The sequence below is a fragment of the Podarcis raffonei genome, chromosome 16 (genome assembly GCF_027172205.1).
Source record: "Podarcis raffonei isolate rPodRaf1 chromosome 16, rPodRaf1.pri, whole genome shotgun sequence".
Classification (NCBI taxonomy): Eukaryota; Metazoa; Chordata; class Lepidosauria; order Squamata; family Lacertidae; genus Podarcis; species Podarcis raffonei.
The window spans coordinates 25,893,604-25,910,331 of record NC_070617.1 but is presented as its reverse complement, the minus strand read 5'-3'; the positions used below and the strand labels follow the sequence as shown (position 1 = coordinate 25,910,331).

Here is a 16,728-nt window from a genome sequence, read left to right as displayed (position 1 = left end):
GGTGTCTGAGAGCCATGATACACCACTTTGGGGAGCCCAGGTGCACTGACTGGAGGCAACCCAGAGGGCATTTTTGGGTACGTCGAAGGCAGATCAGCAAGGGATCACAAGCGCAGCTTTGAGGCCAGTCTCTGTTTTATATATACATATATATATATATATACCGTATTTTTTGCTCTATAAGACTCACTTTTTCCCTCCTAAAAAGAAAGGGGGAATGTGTGTGCGTCTTATGGAGCGAATGCAGGCTGCGCAGCTATCACAGAAGCCAGAACAGCAAGAGGGATTGCTGCTTTCACTGCGCAGTGATCCCTCTTGCTGTTCTGGCTTCTGAGATTCAGAATATTTTTTTTCTTGTTTTCCTCCTCCAAAAACTAGGTGCGTCTTGTGGTCTGGTGCTTCTTATAGAGTGAAAAATATGGTAGTTTTTATCAAATTTTCTGTTTTGCAATTTCAAATACTCATTTTATATCCTTAACATATCCATGACTTCCCTTCTCTCTCCATGGTGCATTTTACATATCTTAAATCCCTGCATATTCTACAAAAACTATACCAATCAATATTCCATTATTTCATTCATCAAAACTTATTTACACTGTTGAATTTATCTTAATGCTGCCAGCGTTTTCAGCTGTACACAATTATTTTCCGCATATTCAATAAAAGTTTTCCAATCTTCTTTAAACATGTGTTCTTCTTGTTCTCTTATTCTATATGTTAAGTCTGCAAGTTGTGCATATTCGGTCAACTTAAGTTGCCATTCTTCTTTGGGACCTCACTCGTTTTCCATTTTTGGGCTAAAGGACTGGCTCTGTTTATTTTAGGGGTGCTCTAAGCCTGAGGAAGAAGCCGTAGCTAAGTGACTGAATAGCTGCTTTGCATGCAGAAGGTCTCAGGTTCAACCCCAAGCAGGATCTCCATGTAGGGATGGGAGAGGGAGGATCCCTCTCCAAAATCCTGGAGAGCTGCTGTCAGTCAGTGTAGACAGTGCTTAGCTAGATGGACCAATGATCAGACTCATATAAGGCAGTTACCCATTTAATTCAGCTCTGGGGTTTTTTTGTTATAACCATAAGGACTAGAATCTTAATTTATTTTAGGGGAAGGGCTGGAGCAGTACAGACAACACTTACGTTCAATGGACCAGTGGTCTGATTCAGCCTGGGATAGGTTCCTATTCGAATCAGCACTTTATAAGAACATAGGAAGAGCCTGCTGGATCAGGCCAATGGCCCAACTAGCCCAGCATCCTGTTCTCACAGTGGCCAACCACATGCTTGTGGGAAACTTGCAAGCAGGATTCGAGCACAAGAGCATTCTGCCCTCTGGTGACTGGAAGCGGCCGCCGAGACCACATAATACTGGTCTTGAAAGACCTACATTGGCTCCCAGTGTGTTTCCGAGCACAATTCAAAGTGTTGGTGCTGACCTTGAAAGCCCTAAATGGCCTCGGTCCAGTGTACCTGAAGGAGCGTCTCCACCCCATCGTTCTGCCCGGACACTGAGGTCCAGCTCTGAGGGCCTTCTGGTGGTTCCCTCTCTGTGAGAAGCCAAGTTACAGGGAACCAGGCAGAGGGCCTTCTCAGTAGTGGCGCCCTCCCTGTGGAACGCCCTCCCACCAGATGTCAAAGAGTAAAACAACTACCAGACTTTTAGAAGACATCTGAAGGCAGCCCTGTTTAGGGAAGCTTTTAATGTTTAACAGACCACTGTATTTTAATACTCTGTTGGAAGCTGCCCAGAGTGGCTGGGGAAACCCAGCCAGATGGGTGGGGTATAAATAATAAATTCTATTCTATTCTATTCTCCTGCAGTTACCAGCAACTGGTATTCAGAAGCATTGCTGCCTCTGACGGTGGAGGCAGAGCCTGGCTATCTTAGCTAGTAGGGATTAATAGCCTTCTTCTCAATGAATTTCTCCAATCCTCTTTAAAAGCCATCTAGATTGGTGGCCATCACTGCCTGCTGTGGAAGAGAGTTCCGAAGTTCAGAACCATGAGGACTACAGTCTTGGTTTATCTTTACGAAAAGGACAACTGTTCTATAACAGACTGCCTACTCTGCATGGAGAAGGTCTCAGGTTCGATCCCTGCCATTTCCAGACTGCGGGGACCTACATTTTTGGGGCCCCTGAAGCTTAAACCGTCATGGGGGCCCCCTTAGCAACCAGCAACCGCATCTGGGTAGCTGCTGTTATCTTCTTCAGTGGGGTTCTTCCACGACAGATCACCCCACCTTTGCAACATCTTTGCTACCATAGGAAGCAACTCCTAGGGTCCAAGGTCCCTTCCTCCCTCCATAAAATATTTGAGGGCCCTGGGGCCCTCCAATTTGATGGGCATTGCTGTCAAATGGTGTGCCGTGTCTTGTGATTGATTATGTGGGGCGGAGCTTACCTGAGCCCCCCCCCCCGCAATGTTTTATTCAAGTTGGCACCCTTGTGGGCTACTGACTCGCAGACTTTGGGATTGCTGAAATATATACAAAAAAAAAATAAAAATTAGTCAATGTGAGTTGTGCGACTCCAGTTGAGTCTACTAGACCCAGTGCTTTTTTTCCTGTATAAAAAAGAAAATGTTTAGGGGTACTCTCATTTTCCTATTCAAATTGAAATAATGCCCCTCAATGAGGCCAAACTTAGATTCACAAAATGTTTAGGGGTATGTGTATCCCTGCATCCCCCCCAGAAAAAAAGCACTGACTAGACCCAAAAATTTTAAGCCATGTGGACTCAAGTTGCTTATGGGGGGTCCTCTGGGATCGGGACCCTGAAGCTTAAGATTCATTAAAGGTAAAGGGACTCCTGACCATTATGTCCCGTAATGGCCGTCTCTGGGGTTGCGAAGCTCATCTCGCTTTACTGGCCGAGGGAGCCGGCGTACAGCTTGCGGGTCATGTGGCCAGCATGACTAAGCCGCTTCTGGCGAACCAGAGCAGCACACGGAAATGCCGTTTACCTTCCTGCCAGAGCGGTACCTATTTTTCTACTTGCACTGGTGTGCTTTCAAACTGCTAGGTTGGCAGTAGCAGGGACCGAGCAACGGGAGCTCACCCCGTCACGGGGATTTGAACCGCCGACCTTCTCATCGGCATTCATTAGATTCATTAGTTTCCTAGTAAAACTGTCCCTGTCTCCAGGAGATTCCCGAAATCACCGGACCAGTCAGCACAGACTATTTTGAGCCCAATGGACCAGTGTTGTGACTCAGGCAGCTTCCTGTGGCCTTATGTAACCTCTCTCTCTCTCTGTCCTGTGTTCCTCTTACGATCTGATCTTCCTTGCCAAGCACCAAGGGATGCTCCCTTGCTCCCTGACTGTCCCGCTGCAGCGGTGAAGCGGTTAAGTCACAGAGAGCACTCCTGGGTCCGCTTCTGACCCTGGAGCCCAGGGCTGTCTTCTCAGCCACCGCCAGGGGGGCTCTGAGCTGTCAACAGCCTCTCTCTCTCCCTCTCCCTTTCTCTGCCTGCAGGTGCCTTGGAAGTTTCATGCAGGACCCGGAGTCTCCCTCCGTCTTTCCCCAGCCTAAAGTTTTCGGGGGCTGCAGATGAGCAGCAGCTGCTGGCGCCGGAAGGAAGCCTTGCGGGACTCCGGCCAAGTTGGCACCTCCTTGGCCCATTTGGATCAATACTGCAGGGCTGGGGCGGGGGGGGGGAGAGAGGAAACCCGGCCTCCCTCTCTGCAAAGACCCAGAAGTCCAGGCAGGAGCGAAAGCAGCCTCTTCCACAGCCTCTGCCTCCATCCGGCAGCTGATGCCAAGGCTGGTGCCCAGTTGCTTGCGCGCCTCACTGCTCTCCCTGCCCAGGTAAGGCGAAACCCTCCCAGCTGGAGGAAGCAGGAATTAAGCGGGTAGGTGGGAAGGATGCAACCCAGAGGCTTTTCCTTCGCACCCCGGATTCTTGGTGTGTGTATGGGGAGCGGGGGGAGGTGGAATCTAAGAAAATGATTCATTTCTTTTTGGAAATCTCAGCTAAAACATAGCTTCTGTGGTGCATATGATGAGAGATGCCTTGATTGAAATCTTCAGCTGCTGGTTGGGAGGAATAATCCAGCCTCTCTCTGTGTGCGCTCCCAAAAAGCTGCAGTGGTCGCCCCTCCCGTTGTTTGGGCTCAAAACCTCCCCTGTGCTGCAAACAGCTGCGCTGCAACAAGGACAACATTTTAATTGCTTCTCCCACCCCCCGCCACTTTCCCCTTTTTCTTTCACTCCTCTGCTTTCCCTGTGACGGAATGGCAGGGACTCTGACCCGTCCGCTTCCAGCTGGGTAATAAACAGGATCCGTTGAAAGGATCTCTCGCCTGCGGTTCATGATGGACACCGCTCCTGCATAAATCATCCTTGGTGTGTGTCACGAAGTAGGAGCACAGGAAAGCTGTCTTGTACGGACTCAGAGCGCTGGTCTATCTAGCTCAATATTGTCTACACTGACTGGCAGCAGCTCTCCAGGGTTTCGGGGGGGGGGTCATTACCTGGAGATGCTGCTGGGGCTTGAACCAGAGACATTTTGCATGCAAAGCAGATACACTTCCGTTGAGCTACAGCCCTTCCCGTAATGCACAGATGCATAGGAACCTGCTTTATACTGAGTCAGAGAGCGGTGATCCTTCCAGCTCAATGTAGTCTGCACTAACTGGCAGCAGCTCTCCGGGGTTTCAGGCATCCCTACCTGGGGATGCTACTAGGGATAGAACCTGGTTCCTTCTGCTCAAAAGGCAGATGCTCTACCAAGGAGCTACAGCCCTTTCCTTAAAAACAAATCAAGATTCTAGTCCTTATGTTTTTGTTTTTTTCAAAGAGCTGAATTAAATAGGAAGCTGCCTTATCAGAAGCAGACCATTGGTCCATCTAGTTCAGTACTGTTTACTCTGTCTGGCAGTGGCTCTCTAGGGTTTCAGGCAAGGGACCCTGTCCCAGAGATGCCATTGGGGATGGGACCTGGGACCTTCTGCATGCCAAGCAGGTGCTCTGTAACGCCTTTCCCCAGAAAAAAAGGTCAGGAAGGGAAAAGTGAATTAAAAAGTCTTCTTTTTCTCCTGCCCACCTCCATCACCATAAATTATTACAGTGGTACCTCGGGTTAAGTACTTAATTCGTTCCAGAGGTCCGTACTTAACCTGAAACTGTTCTTAACTTGAAGCACCACTTTAGCTAATGGAGCCTCCTGCTGCTGCCGCGCTGCCGGAGCACGATTTCTGTTCTCAGCCTGAAGCAAAGTTCTTAACCTGAAGCACTATTTCCGGGTTAGCGGAGTCTGTAACCTGAAGCGTATGGAAGCTGAAGCGTATGTAACCTGAGGTACCACTGTATTCTTATTACTGTTAATAATAATAATAATAATAATAATAATAATAATAATAATAATACTACAGTAATTTAAAAGCCCACCCCACGGATTTGCAAAGTCTTGTATTCTTAAACATCTATGCATCAGCCCAAAATACATGACCTGATTTTAGAAAGATGCTGAGCATTCTTCTGCATCTTTCCTTGACTCAATGATGCCTCTGGGTGTGCCAGACTTTAAGGAGGGCAGTGTGTATTTGTGTGTGTGTGTAGATTCTGGCTGAGTATTGAAAGGACTCATGGATTTGTTTGCTGGGGAACCCTCACTCCACAAATAACACCTTTTTGCTTGCTTCAACCTCAAATATTACCAGAGGATAAGCCTGATGCTTTAATGTGCAAATGATGTTCTGGCTAGCGATGGGGGTGAAACTAGATTTAGTTTGCTTTTTGGAGGTAAAGTTTTTAATTATTATTCCATTTTGCGACGTATATAAAACTGAGAGAAAGTTTAATTTGCACTGAAATATGAGCTTTCCTAAGTCACACTTTCTGAAACCGGCTAATTAAACAATCTATGACCTTTTAAACTGTGTGTGTAGATTATTGTTTTTGTTTATTATGCATGCGCACGGGTGCCAACTTGAATCAAATATTTGGTGGGCAGGTAAGCCCTGCCTCACATAATCGATCACATGATGCAGTGCACACACACACACCATTTAAATGGCAATGTCCATCAACTTTGGGGGAGCCCAGCCCCCTAAAATATTTTATTGGGAAGGGGGCAAAGGCTCCTATGTGTACGTTTGTGTTTTTATATTGTAAACTGCCCTGTGATCGTTGGATGAAGGGTGCTATAGGAATTGAAATAATAATCTTGATATTTCTTGATGATATTTGATACTTTGATACTTGATCAAGTAATATCAAGTAAAAGTATCGGAGAGGAGATCTGTGTAAATGAAAACATGAGACTTATGGCTTTGTTACATATGATTTTATTTTGGAGTTGTCTGCTTATTTTGGAGTTGTTTGCTGTAAAGAATATATATTATGTGAATAAAATAATAAAGGATTTGAGAGGGGGGAAAGGAATTTAAATAATAATCATGTGCTATAATTGTGGTAGTCAGTCCCACACAAGACTTCAGAGGGCCCACATTGCCTCTGCCACCACTCAAAATAGCAGCAACTCGTGCTGAGCTGCATCAGGCAGCCTCCCTGAGGGCAGCAAATGCTTCCCTGTGTGGAAAGAGAGGGCTTAGAGGCCCTGAAGGACGGCCCACCTCTGGAGGATCCCCACGGAAAGGAGGTGGTCTCCGCAGGCCAGTGATTCATGCAGGAGGACTCCGCCTTGCCAGTCACAACCTCTGGGGTCTGCGAATGCTTTGGAGCTCACAGGAGAAGCCTTTAATTATTCAGCTTCTTTCAACACATGACATATTCTCTCCAGGTGCACCATTAGGGTATCACGAAGGAAAGCAGGATTTATTTTCTCTTAATTGAGAAAAGTAGCGTTAAAAATGCCAAAGTCAAGGTAAGAGGCTTCAAATATGTTTTTAAACCTAGAGGGTTTTTTATATTAAAAAAGTACAAAACCTCTCTGACAGAAATCCAATGTTTTGGGAAGGGTGCTCCATGTGAAATGGGCGCCTGATGTAGAATCATAGAATTGTCGAGTTGGAAGGCACCCCAAAGCTCATCTAGTCCAACCCCCTTGCAATGCAGGAATCTCAGCTAAAGCATCCATGACAGATGGCCATCCAACCTCTGCTTGAAAACCTCCAATGAAGGAGAGTCAACAACAGGCATAGGCAAACTCCAGCCTCCAGAGAGAAGGAGATGGTCAACACCAGCCGCCTACAATCCAGATGTTTTGCACTGAAGTTCGTAAGAACGGAAACGTAAGGATAGAAGGAGAGTCTGGCCAAAGGGGCCCCCATGCAGTCACAGAATCATAGAGTTGGAAAAGACCCTTAGGATCATCTAGTCCAGGCATCCCCAAACTCAGCCCTCCAGATGTTTTGGGACTACAATTCCCATCACCCCTAGCTAACAGGACCAGTGATCAGGGATGATGGGAATTGTAGTCCCAAACATCTGGAGGGCTGGAGTTTGCCTATGCCTGGACAAACTCCACTGTCAAACAGCTCTGTCAGAAAGTTTTTCCTGATGTTTAGTCGGAATCTCCTTTCTTGTAACTTGAAGTCATTGGTTTGAGTCCTACCCTCCAGAATAGGAGAAAACAAGCTTGCTCTATCTTCCATGTCAGGGGTGCTGACGTGGGCCCCAGGTTAAGGGTCACGACGTCATGCGCCCCACAGCCTCAGAACCTGACTTCCTGTGGCACCAGAAGTCAGGTTCCAAGGTTTTCGCAAGGCCTCGGGCAGCATCTCTGAGGTCTCATGAGACCTTAGATGTGACTTCTGGCACATGGGGGTGCTGTGGTGTGGGTGCTGAGCACCCACAACAAAAAAATTGTGGGTGCTTGGGCCCCTAGGGCCCCCTATAGTTGGTGCCCCTGTTCCATGTGACAGCCCTAGAGATATCTCAGTCTCCTCTTTCCCAGGCTAAACATACCCAACTCCCTCCACTGTTCCTCACAAGGCTTGGCTTCTAGACCCTTGATCAACTTGGCTGCCCTCCTCTGCACTCGTTTCAGCTTCTCAACATCCTTCCTAAATTGTGGTGCCCAGAATTTGACACAGTATTCCAGGTGTGGCCTGACCAAGGCAGCATGTGCTTCTTTAAAGATGGGATTTTGCTTCCTGAATGGAAATGGAGAGTGAGGCAGCAGCAGCAGCAGCTGGTAAACAGAACCTAAGAAGACAGAAAGAGCCTGCTCGATCCGGCCATTGGACTGTCCTTTTCTCACAGTGGCTGCCCAGATGCCCCAGAAGGAAACCCACAAGCAGGACCCAATGATAAGAGAATTCTCTGCTCCTGTGGTTGCAATCGGTATTCAAAATCGTTGCTGCCACCAGCTGTGCGGGCAGAGCACAGCTATTGTTGCTAGTAGCACCCGACAGTTCAAGAGAATGGAAGAGAATGAGGCAGCTTCTTTTCCTCCTGGTGGGGCTGCCTCAGGACAGTGTAAGAGAGGTCATAGCACCACAAGCCAAAGGCACTGAGAGACCGTATACAAGTGTTAATGCACCAATGCTAAGAGCCTCTGAGGAAAGATGGCTGAACTGGAGCGCTTGGTCTTAGCAGATGGCATTGATAGGTAACAGAAAACTGGTGGGACAGAAAGTACCCAGTTATCTCTGGAGATAAACTCTATAAGAAGGACAGAGAAGGCTGTCCTGGAGGTGGTGTCTCTCTGTACATCAAAGACAACACTGAGTCCATCAAGTTTGAAATCCCCAAAGCGGTGCACCCCTACAAAGGATCGCCGTGGGTGGTGATACTAGGCCCCAATAGTAATTTAGTGCTGTGCTATCGTTGCCTCCACACACACCCCTGATCAAAACACTCAGGGAGATCTTGAGATGAAGATGGAAACCAAGGAAGCACCCCAAAGAGGAGGTGTTATAGCAATGGGGGACTTCAACCAGTGGCATAGCGTGGGTTGCCAGTGCCCAGGGCTTCATGGAGGGGTGGGGGGGGTGTGAGAGGGAGGGAACGGACAGAATATGCATATGCAACCCGCTGCCTAACAGCTTCCATGTCACCCAGGAGATCGCAGCCACAGAGATAAGAAAAGAAGAGTTGTTCTGTTGTCTGGAGAGGTGGTTTCCTGGTTCTATTTTTTTTTTTTGGTGTGTAATAATTTTATTGAGGTTTTATATTTTTTAAACATCAAAATATCACAACGTATAACAAAAATACCATCCCCCAATTTCCCCCTCCCCTCCACGACTTCCCTCAGCTTCCTCTTCTGGTTTTCTGGCATATTATCTTTCCCTGCTTATTGGTTATTTCTTATTCTCTAACTCTTTCAACAGAATTATTATTCTTCTCTTATCATTTTAACATCCTCATTCTATTTCCTACATTTATTTTATGAATTGCAAGTGTTTAAACAAACCCTGCAAGTCAGTCCATTTCTTTACACTGATTCTGAAAATATAACATGAATGGTTCCCAGTCTTTCCTAAAGTCTCTATTGTCCTTGTCTCGAAGTCTTTCCGTTAGTTTTGCCATTTCAGCGTATTCCATCAATTTTCCTTGCCATTCTTCTTTGGTTGGTATTTCAACCGTTTCCCATCTTTGTGCTAGCAATATTCTAGCCGCAGTTGTAGCGTACATGAAAAACCTTTTCTTCTCTTTTGGTAAATCTTGACCTGAAATGCCTAGCAGAAAAGCCTCTGGACTTCTTACAAAGGTTATCTTAAACATTTTTTTCAGTTCATTATAAATCATTTCCCAATACTTTTTGATCAATTTAAAATTCCACCACATATGAAAGAACGTACCCTCTTTTCCCTCACATTTCCAACCCTTATTGGAGCCTGTTTTAAACATTTTTGCCATCTTTTCCTGGTTCTCATGGAGAAACTGTTTTCAAAGGAGCCCAGTGACAGAAGCACATGGCTGTGTTGAGGCAGCACTGGGTGTTGAAATTTTGTGCCTACGAACAATTTTATGCCCAGGGCAATCGCCCCTGTGTCCGTCCCCCGTCCCCCCACTCTATGCCACTGACTTCAACTATCTTCACATAAGGTAAAGGGACCCCTGACCATTAGGTCCAGTCGTGGCTGATTCTGGGGTTGCGGCGCTCATCTGGCTTTATTGGCCAAGGGAGCCGGCGTACAGCTTCCGGGTCATGTGGCCAGCATGACTAAGCCGCTTCTGGTGAACCAGAGCAGCTCACATTTACCTTCCCACCGGAGTGGTACCTATTTATCTACTTGCACTTTGACGTGCTTTCAAACTCTAGGTTGGCAGGAGCAGGGACCGAGCAACAGGAGTTCACCCCGTCGTGGGGATTCTGATTGGCAAGTCTTAGGCTCTGTGGTTTAACCCACAGCGCCACCCGTGTCCCTATCTTCACATAGACTGGCTACATATGTGTTCCAGTCACGACAAAGAGGCAAGATTTCTTGATACCCTTAATGGTGTTGCTTAGAACAGCTGATGTTTGAACAGAACAGAGAGGCGTTGACCTTGGACCTTCTGGGCAGATGGTGCCTGTTAACTTTGGCTGCTAGCCTGTGACCTGCACAGTCTTGCAGTGGCGTAGCGTGGGTTGTCAGCACCCGGGGCAAGGCAAGTAATTTGCGCCCCTAACCCGTGGATTTGCGCCCCCTAACCCCCAGATGTTGTGCCCGGTGCAGCCGGCCCCCCCTGCACCCCCCACGCTACGCCACTGCTGGTGAAGGCGCTGCAATTGTGCGTAATTGCGCGGCGAGGTAAAACCAGAGTCCCGAGAACAATAAGCGAGGCTGCCACAAACCCCCGAGGGGTATTTAGCTGGAGGGTCGCCGCCGGCCGAAAGAGAAGCAGCTGGAGGGCCCCGGAAGAACCCGGCTCGGAGGAATCCTCGCCACAGAAGGGCGACTGGCGATTAGGAACTGCGCTAGAGGGAGCGTGACTATCTCTCCAGAAGGAAAGGCCGCAAAGGGCGCCCCACATGCCGGTCAAGGAAGGCTCCCCTCCTCCAAAGCAGACCCGATCCAGACGGCTCCATAAAGCTCCTGGAGAGAGGCGGGGGAGGGGGCGCGGAGAGACAATGCCAAAACTCAGGGGGCTCCTTGAGCAGAGACACTTGCGGCAGTTTAAGACAATTGCCAGAGATGAGCCCCGCAGGGGGAGGCAGGGTCCTCTATCGCCCACCCCAGCTGCCCTTCTTGTATCTACAGCCAGTTTGGCAGGGGGCGGTGGAAGGGTCTGGAAGGAGCGGGGACCACTGCGGAGCACACATACCGGGAGCTGGAGAGGTGAGGCCCAGCGTGATAAGCCGAGAAGGGGCCAGCCCGGAAGGCGCAGCTTCACAGCCGAAGCTGTCCTCGGCTTGGGGAGCCGGAGAAGCTGTCGGGTCAGGGCCCTGGCGCAGGCCTAGCCGCTCCTGGGATCGGGGCCGCCAGCTCAGCGCTGGAGCCGAGGGAGCCCCCAGGCAGGCCTGCGAGCAAAGGCAGAGCCGCCGGGCGGTGGCCGCTTCTGCAAGGCGGCCGGAGAAGCGGGGACCCCTCCCCTCCCCGCGTCCCCTCCCACTCGCTCCCCCCTCTGAAACTTTGCTAACACTTCCGCGCTGAGCCTCTGACAATATGGGCGGGCCGAGGGCACGACGCGGCTGGGCCCTCTGGACTTGCGCCCCCCCAGATGTTGCGCCCGGTGCGGCCGGCACCCCTGGCACCCCCCACGCTACGCCACTGCAGTCTTGGATTTCACAGCTCCTCAGATAAGTGCACCATAACACTCTGCGCTTGTGAACAGCCCTTCAGCTATGATTCCTGCATCACAGAGGGTTGGACTAGATGACCCCTTGGGTTCCTTCTGACCCTGCAATTCTTTGATAGGATGCTGGGAGAGGATTTTTCTCAGAGCCTTCTCTCAAAATATCCCCACTGCAATATTCAAAATGGTTTTTTCCCCTTTAAAAACATCCTTAGGATAAATATTTGATTTTTTAAAAAATAAAAATATAGCATGAAAAATCAAATATTTAGGGTCATAAGAATTGCCCTGATGGCTAGGGACCCTTTCAAGTCCTTGGCCAATGTGATCCCTCTTGGAAATGCATATTTATTTATTTATTTATTTATTGAACTTATATCTGGCCTTTCCACCCCAAGGAGGCCAGGGCAGCAAACAGATACACAGTTTAGAAAAGAAAGCAGAAACAATCCGAAACAGATTTAAAACATTCTAAAAGTGTTTGCAGTTAAAAACATCTAAAAGCAACTTCTATTAAAAACATTCTAAAAGCCATTACAGTGGTACCTCGGGTTAAGTACTTAATTCGTTCCGGAGGTCTGTTCTTAACCTGAAACTGTTCTTAACCTGAAGCAGCACTTTAGCTAATGGGGCCTCCTGCTGCCGCCACGCCGCCAGAGCACAATTTCTGTTCTCATCCTGGAGCAAAGTTCTTAATCCGAGGTAATATTTCTGGGTTAGCGGAGTCTGTAACCTGAAGCGTATGTAACCCGAGGTACCACTGTATCTTAAAAAACTGATGGCTAGCACTACATCTTGAGTGGAAGGGATTACTATAACTTGTTCTGAACGAACTGTTCATCAGTTTTGTTGGGTGATCCCTGAATCCCTGTGTTTATACGGCATATAATAATAATAATAATAATAATAATAATAATAATAATGATTTATTATTTATACCCCGCCCATCTGGCTGGGTTTCCCCAGCCACTCTGGGCGGCTTCCAACAGAATATTAAAATACAATAGTCTATTAGACATTAAAAGCTTCCCTAAGCAGGGCTGCCTTCAGATGTCTTCTAAAAGTCTGGCAGTTGTTTTTCTCTTTGACATCTGGTGGGAGGGTGTTCCACAGGGCAGGTGCCACTACTGAGAAGGCCCTCTGCCTGCTTCCCTGTAACTTGGCTTCTCGCAGCGAGGGAACCGCCAGAAGGCCCTCGGCGCTGGACCTCAGTGTCCGGGCAGAACGATGGGGGTGGAGATGCTCCTTCAGGATAAAGTTATCTCCAAACCAGCCTTCGCAAATCTGTTCAGATGTTGTGGACTACAATTCCCATCAGCCCCGGCATCACCCAGCCCTGCTGTCTGATGGGAGTTGTAGTCAAAAACATTTGGAGGGGTTGGCGGGGACCTGGCTGGGGAAGGCTGCCTCACACTTTGTGTGTGTGTGTGTCCCCTTATCAAGTCTTCTTGCTTTCTTCTCCATGTCACCTGCATTTATCTTGGCTCAACTGTTTCCGTTCAGAGTGCTGTAGAAGTGCATTTTATTGATGCACCTTGGACATCTCAATTGCATCTCTTGTTTAATGTTTAATTCGGGGAGATTGTTTCTAACTTGGGAAAGGAGATAAAGACTTATCCTGACAGCACTTGCTGCTGTGCTGACCTGATCTAATCTGGAGGCTGCAATTTGCTGAAACAGCAGGCCAGAAGGAGCTGAGTGTGCAGGCAATATCTGTCCTCCAGTGGCCTCCTCCTCCAGCTGTCCCATGGCACTCTGGAGCCTGCAAGGTAGACATACCAACTGCTTGAGACGCAATTAGGGATGAAGAAGAGGGGAATCTGTCAATTCCACTTTCTCTCCATTTCTTATTTTGCCCATCTAAAGTGCCACATAAAAATTCACTGGCAGGTTCCTCCTAGTAATATGAATTTTTATATGGAAATTGGTCTAACATACACATTTTTGCAAAAACTTTTCACAAATTTATGCCTCTTTCTTGCAAAATCCAGAGAAGGGCAAATTTCGACAGATGGCTCTCCAACATCTCTAATACAGCCGTACCTTGGAAGTCGAACAGAATCCATTCTGGAAGTCCATCTGACTTCCAAACCGTTCGGAAACCAAAGCACGGCTTCTGATTGGCTGCAGGAAGCCGCGCTCCCGAAAATCATTTGAAAACTGGAACACTCACTTCCGGGTTTCAGTCGTTTGGGAGCCGATTTGTTTGGGATCCAAGGCATTTGACATCCAAGGTACCATGCAGTTAACATCAATTGAGGAGCGATTCTGTCAGAATCAGCTCTGAGCGACGCTCATTCATGATCAGGACTAGCTAGAAATTCTGCATCAACAAACACAAACCATTTTGCTGTCTTTCTACTCATCCATCACCAATGTATACAGAGGCATCTGCTTCTGAACATGAGGGTTCCATTTACTGGTACAATTCCTGGTTTGGGAGGCCAGTGGTCTCAGTGGGTCCCCTTCCTCAATGAGGTCATCTCCTTGCTGCAGCTTTTTGCTCACTGCTCCCTATGGGCTTAGGTGGTGCCACCTCCCAGAAGGAGTGAAGACAGAAGTTCCTTCTCCTTGCACCTCTGACTGCTCACACACTTGGAGTGGGCAGGTGAGGAAGAAGAAGAGGAACAGGATCACAGGGCTCTAAGGGTTAAAAGGGAAAGGTGTGTTTTGGGGGAGTCTGCCCAGCCTTCTTCCTCTTCCTATCCAGGAACTCCTGATGAACTTCCAAGGGACCACAAGGTTCCTTCCGTGGGATGGTTTGAAAGCCACTGGACCAGTCTCCCTCAACCTGGTGCCTTCCAGATGTTTTCAACTGCATCTCCCATCAGCATGGTTGTGTGCACATCTGCCCCAGCGTCATATGGCTGCGCTGGCTGGGGCCAGAGGGAACTGGGAGTCCAAAACATCTGAAAGGTGTCAGATTTTGGGGAAGGCTAGCCACACACTAAGGGACACCGATGGTGCTGTGGGTTAAACCACAGATCCTCTTGGGCTTGCCGATCAGAAGGTCGGCGGTTCAGATCCCTGCAACGGGGTGAGCTCCTGTTGCTCGGTCCCTGCTCCTGCCAACCTAGCAGTTCAAAAGCACATCAATGTGCAAGTAGATAAATAGGTACCACTCCGGCGGGAAGGTAAACGGCGTTTCCGTGTGCTGCTCTGGTTCGCCAGAAGCAGCTTAGTCCTGCTGGCCACATGACCTGGAAGCTGTACGCCGGCTCCCTCGGCCAATAAAGCGAGATGAGCGCCGCAAACCCAGAGTCGGCCACAACTGGACCTAATGGTCAGGGGTCCCTTTACCTTTACCTTTTAGCCACACACTGGAGGGCAGACCCACACACCATACTCCAAAACACACATTTAAATCCCACGACTTCCCCCAAGGAATCGTGGGACCTGCAGTTTCCCCCAGGCGGAGTTAACGTTCCCAGGAATCCTGAAGAACGTTTAACTTTTCTGCTGAGATTTTTCTTTATTTTTAATTGCCCCTTCTGTTTGTTCTCTGCAAAGGGAAAGGGTATAAAAAGTGTGTGCTTCGTTTGACAATTGCTCAGGCTGCACCTGGGATACGGAGGTGAACTTTTGAGAAGTGCGCTTGTTAGTTTTACCGCTCGCTAAATAGAACTTTTTGTTTGATTCAGGTCATGAGGGAAGGCCGAGCCTGGCGATGACCAGCATAGAGCGAAGGGACCAGCTGGAGGAGAGGTTCCTGCACCATGGTGGGGATGAATTGTGGCTCCTGATCTCTCCCTTGCTGGCTCGGGCACCCATGTCTGCCAAAGACACCGCTTTCTGACCCGCCTCTTCTTCTGGGACCTCTCTCTGCGTGGCTCACGATGGGAGGATGCTTCTCCAAACCCAAACCAGGTGAACTCTCTGCTCAAGCCCTTCCACCTTTCCTTCTCTGTGCGGAACTGGGAATTAAACTAGGTCATGCACGCAGCAGGGCCACTCCGCGGAGAGAACTCTGCCGAGAATGTTAATTCTCTGGGCTTCTACGCGGAGGGATTATTAAAGCGATTGGCTAATCCTCCAAAAAAACCCAGCACAATGCACAGCGGTGACTTTAATGAAACATTTGGGGCTTGGAAAAGCAGCAGGAGGCATTGCTAAACAAAGAACTGGGACCTCAACTATGGGGTTGGGCAGCAGGGAAGGAATCTTTTGCCAAGAAGTTGCCATAGTCAAGGGCAAAATATGGGATCTGGGGTTCCTCCAGGCTCTTTCTGTTCCCAGGTGGGATCCAATCGCATCCCAGAAAATTCAGGTTGCGCAATTATAGTCGGTTGGGAGGTCTCAGCAAAAACAAGAGCCAGTGTTGTAAACAAAAATTGCCCTTTTCCCTTATAGTGTATCCAAGAGCCCATATAGAGTCCTTACATAGGTTCCCTGTTGGTAGGAGAGAATAACAGAGGCCAACCAGACAATATTGAGAAGCAAAGCAGCTAGTAAGCTTGATCTTTATTGAACCGCTGCAACAGGGTGCTCCCCTCACCCGCAGGAGAGGAGGAGGAACAATGGCGCGCAAGGCCTTATAAAGACTTTTGAAATTGCCACCCTGTAGATCAAGACCACCCCCAGAAACATCATACATACACCACAGAAGAGGTGTAGCCTAAGACCACCCGTCAGATACATCATACCTACATCACAAAAAAGGCGGTCTAAACAGAAATTTGAATTGTTTTTCTCCTGTTGTTGTTTATCTCCTGTTTGGCAGGTTACTTGATTGGATTGCCTGGGGAGCCTGGCCAGTCTTTTGTAATGATAAATACTTAGTTCCTGGGCCATGTCACAGGCTCACACCTTATTCAAACCCAGACATACCCTTAAGACAGGATTTGTGAAGGAAAAGACAATGGGGAGGCTTTTCCTTTTTTCCATTTGACCTTGCAGAGAAAACATTTGGTCAGTTTGGGAATCAAAATGGTTCCAGGTCGGTCTTCCTGTGCTGATCTATGTATGTGCTTGGTTGGTACACTTATGAACATTTAACATATATCTAAGACCTCAAAATTCCTATCACACCAGTGGCGGTGCAATGGTTAGAGTGCCAGTCTAGGACCCGGGAGACCAGGGTTCAAAATCCCCACTCAACCAT

The 16,728-nt window shown here is 48.4% G+C and overlaps 1 protein-coding gene across 4 annotated transcripts in view; it reads left to right on the top strand.

Moving 5' to 3' along the window:
• Positions 1-3,454: 3,454 nt before the first annotated feature.
• Positions 3,455-16,728, top strand: part of AIFM3 (apoptosis inducing factor mitochondria associated 3) — a 53,199-nt gene continuing 39,925 nt past the window's right edge. For 2 of the 4 annotated variants that reach the window (XM_053368025.1, XM_053368024.1), the window contains exons 1-2: positions 3,455-3,806; positions 15,269-15,494. In XM_053368025.1, the coding sequence (XP_053224000.1) occupies positions 15,464-15,494 (31 nt within the window). In that variant the 5' untranslated portion in view covers positions 3,455-3,806; positions 15,269-15,463. The remainder of the gene's footprint in view (positions 3,807-15,268; positions 15,495-16,728) is intronic. The other 2 variants (XM_053368026.1, XM_053368027.1) reach the window with 2 other exon arrangements.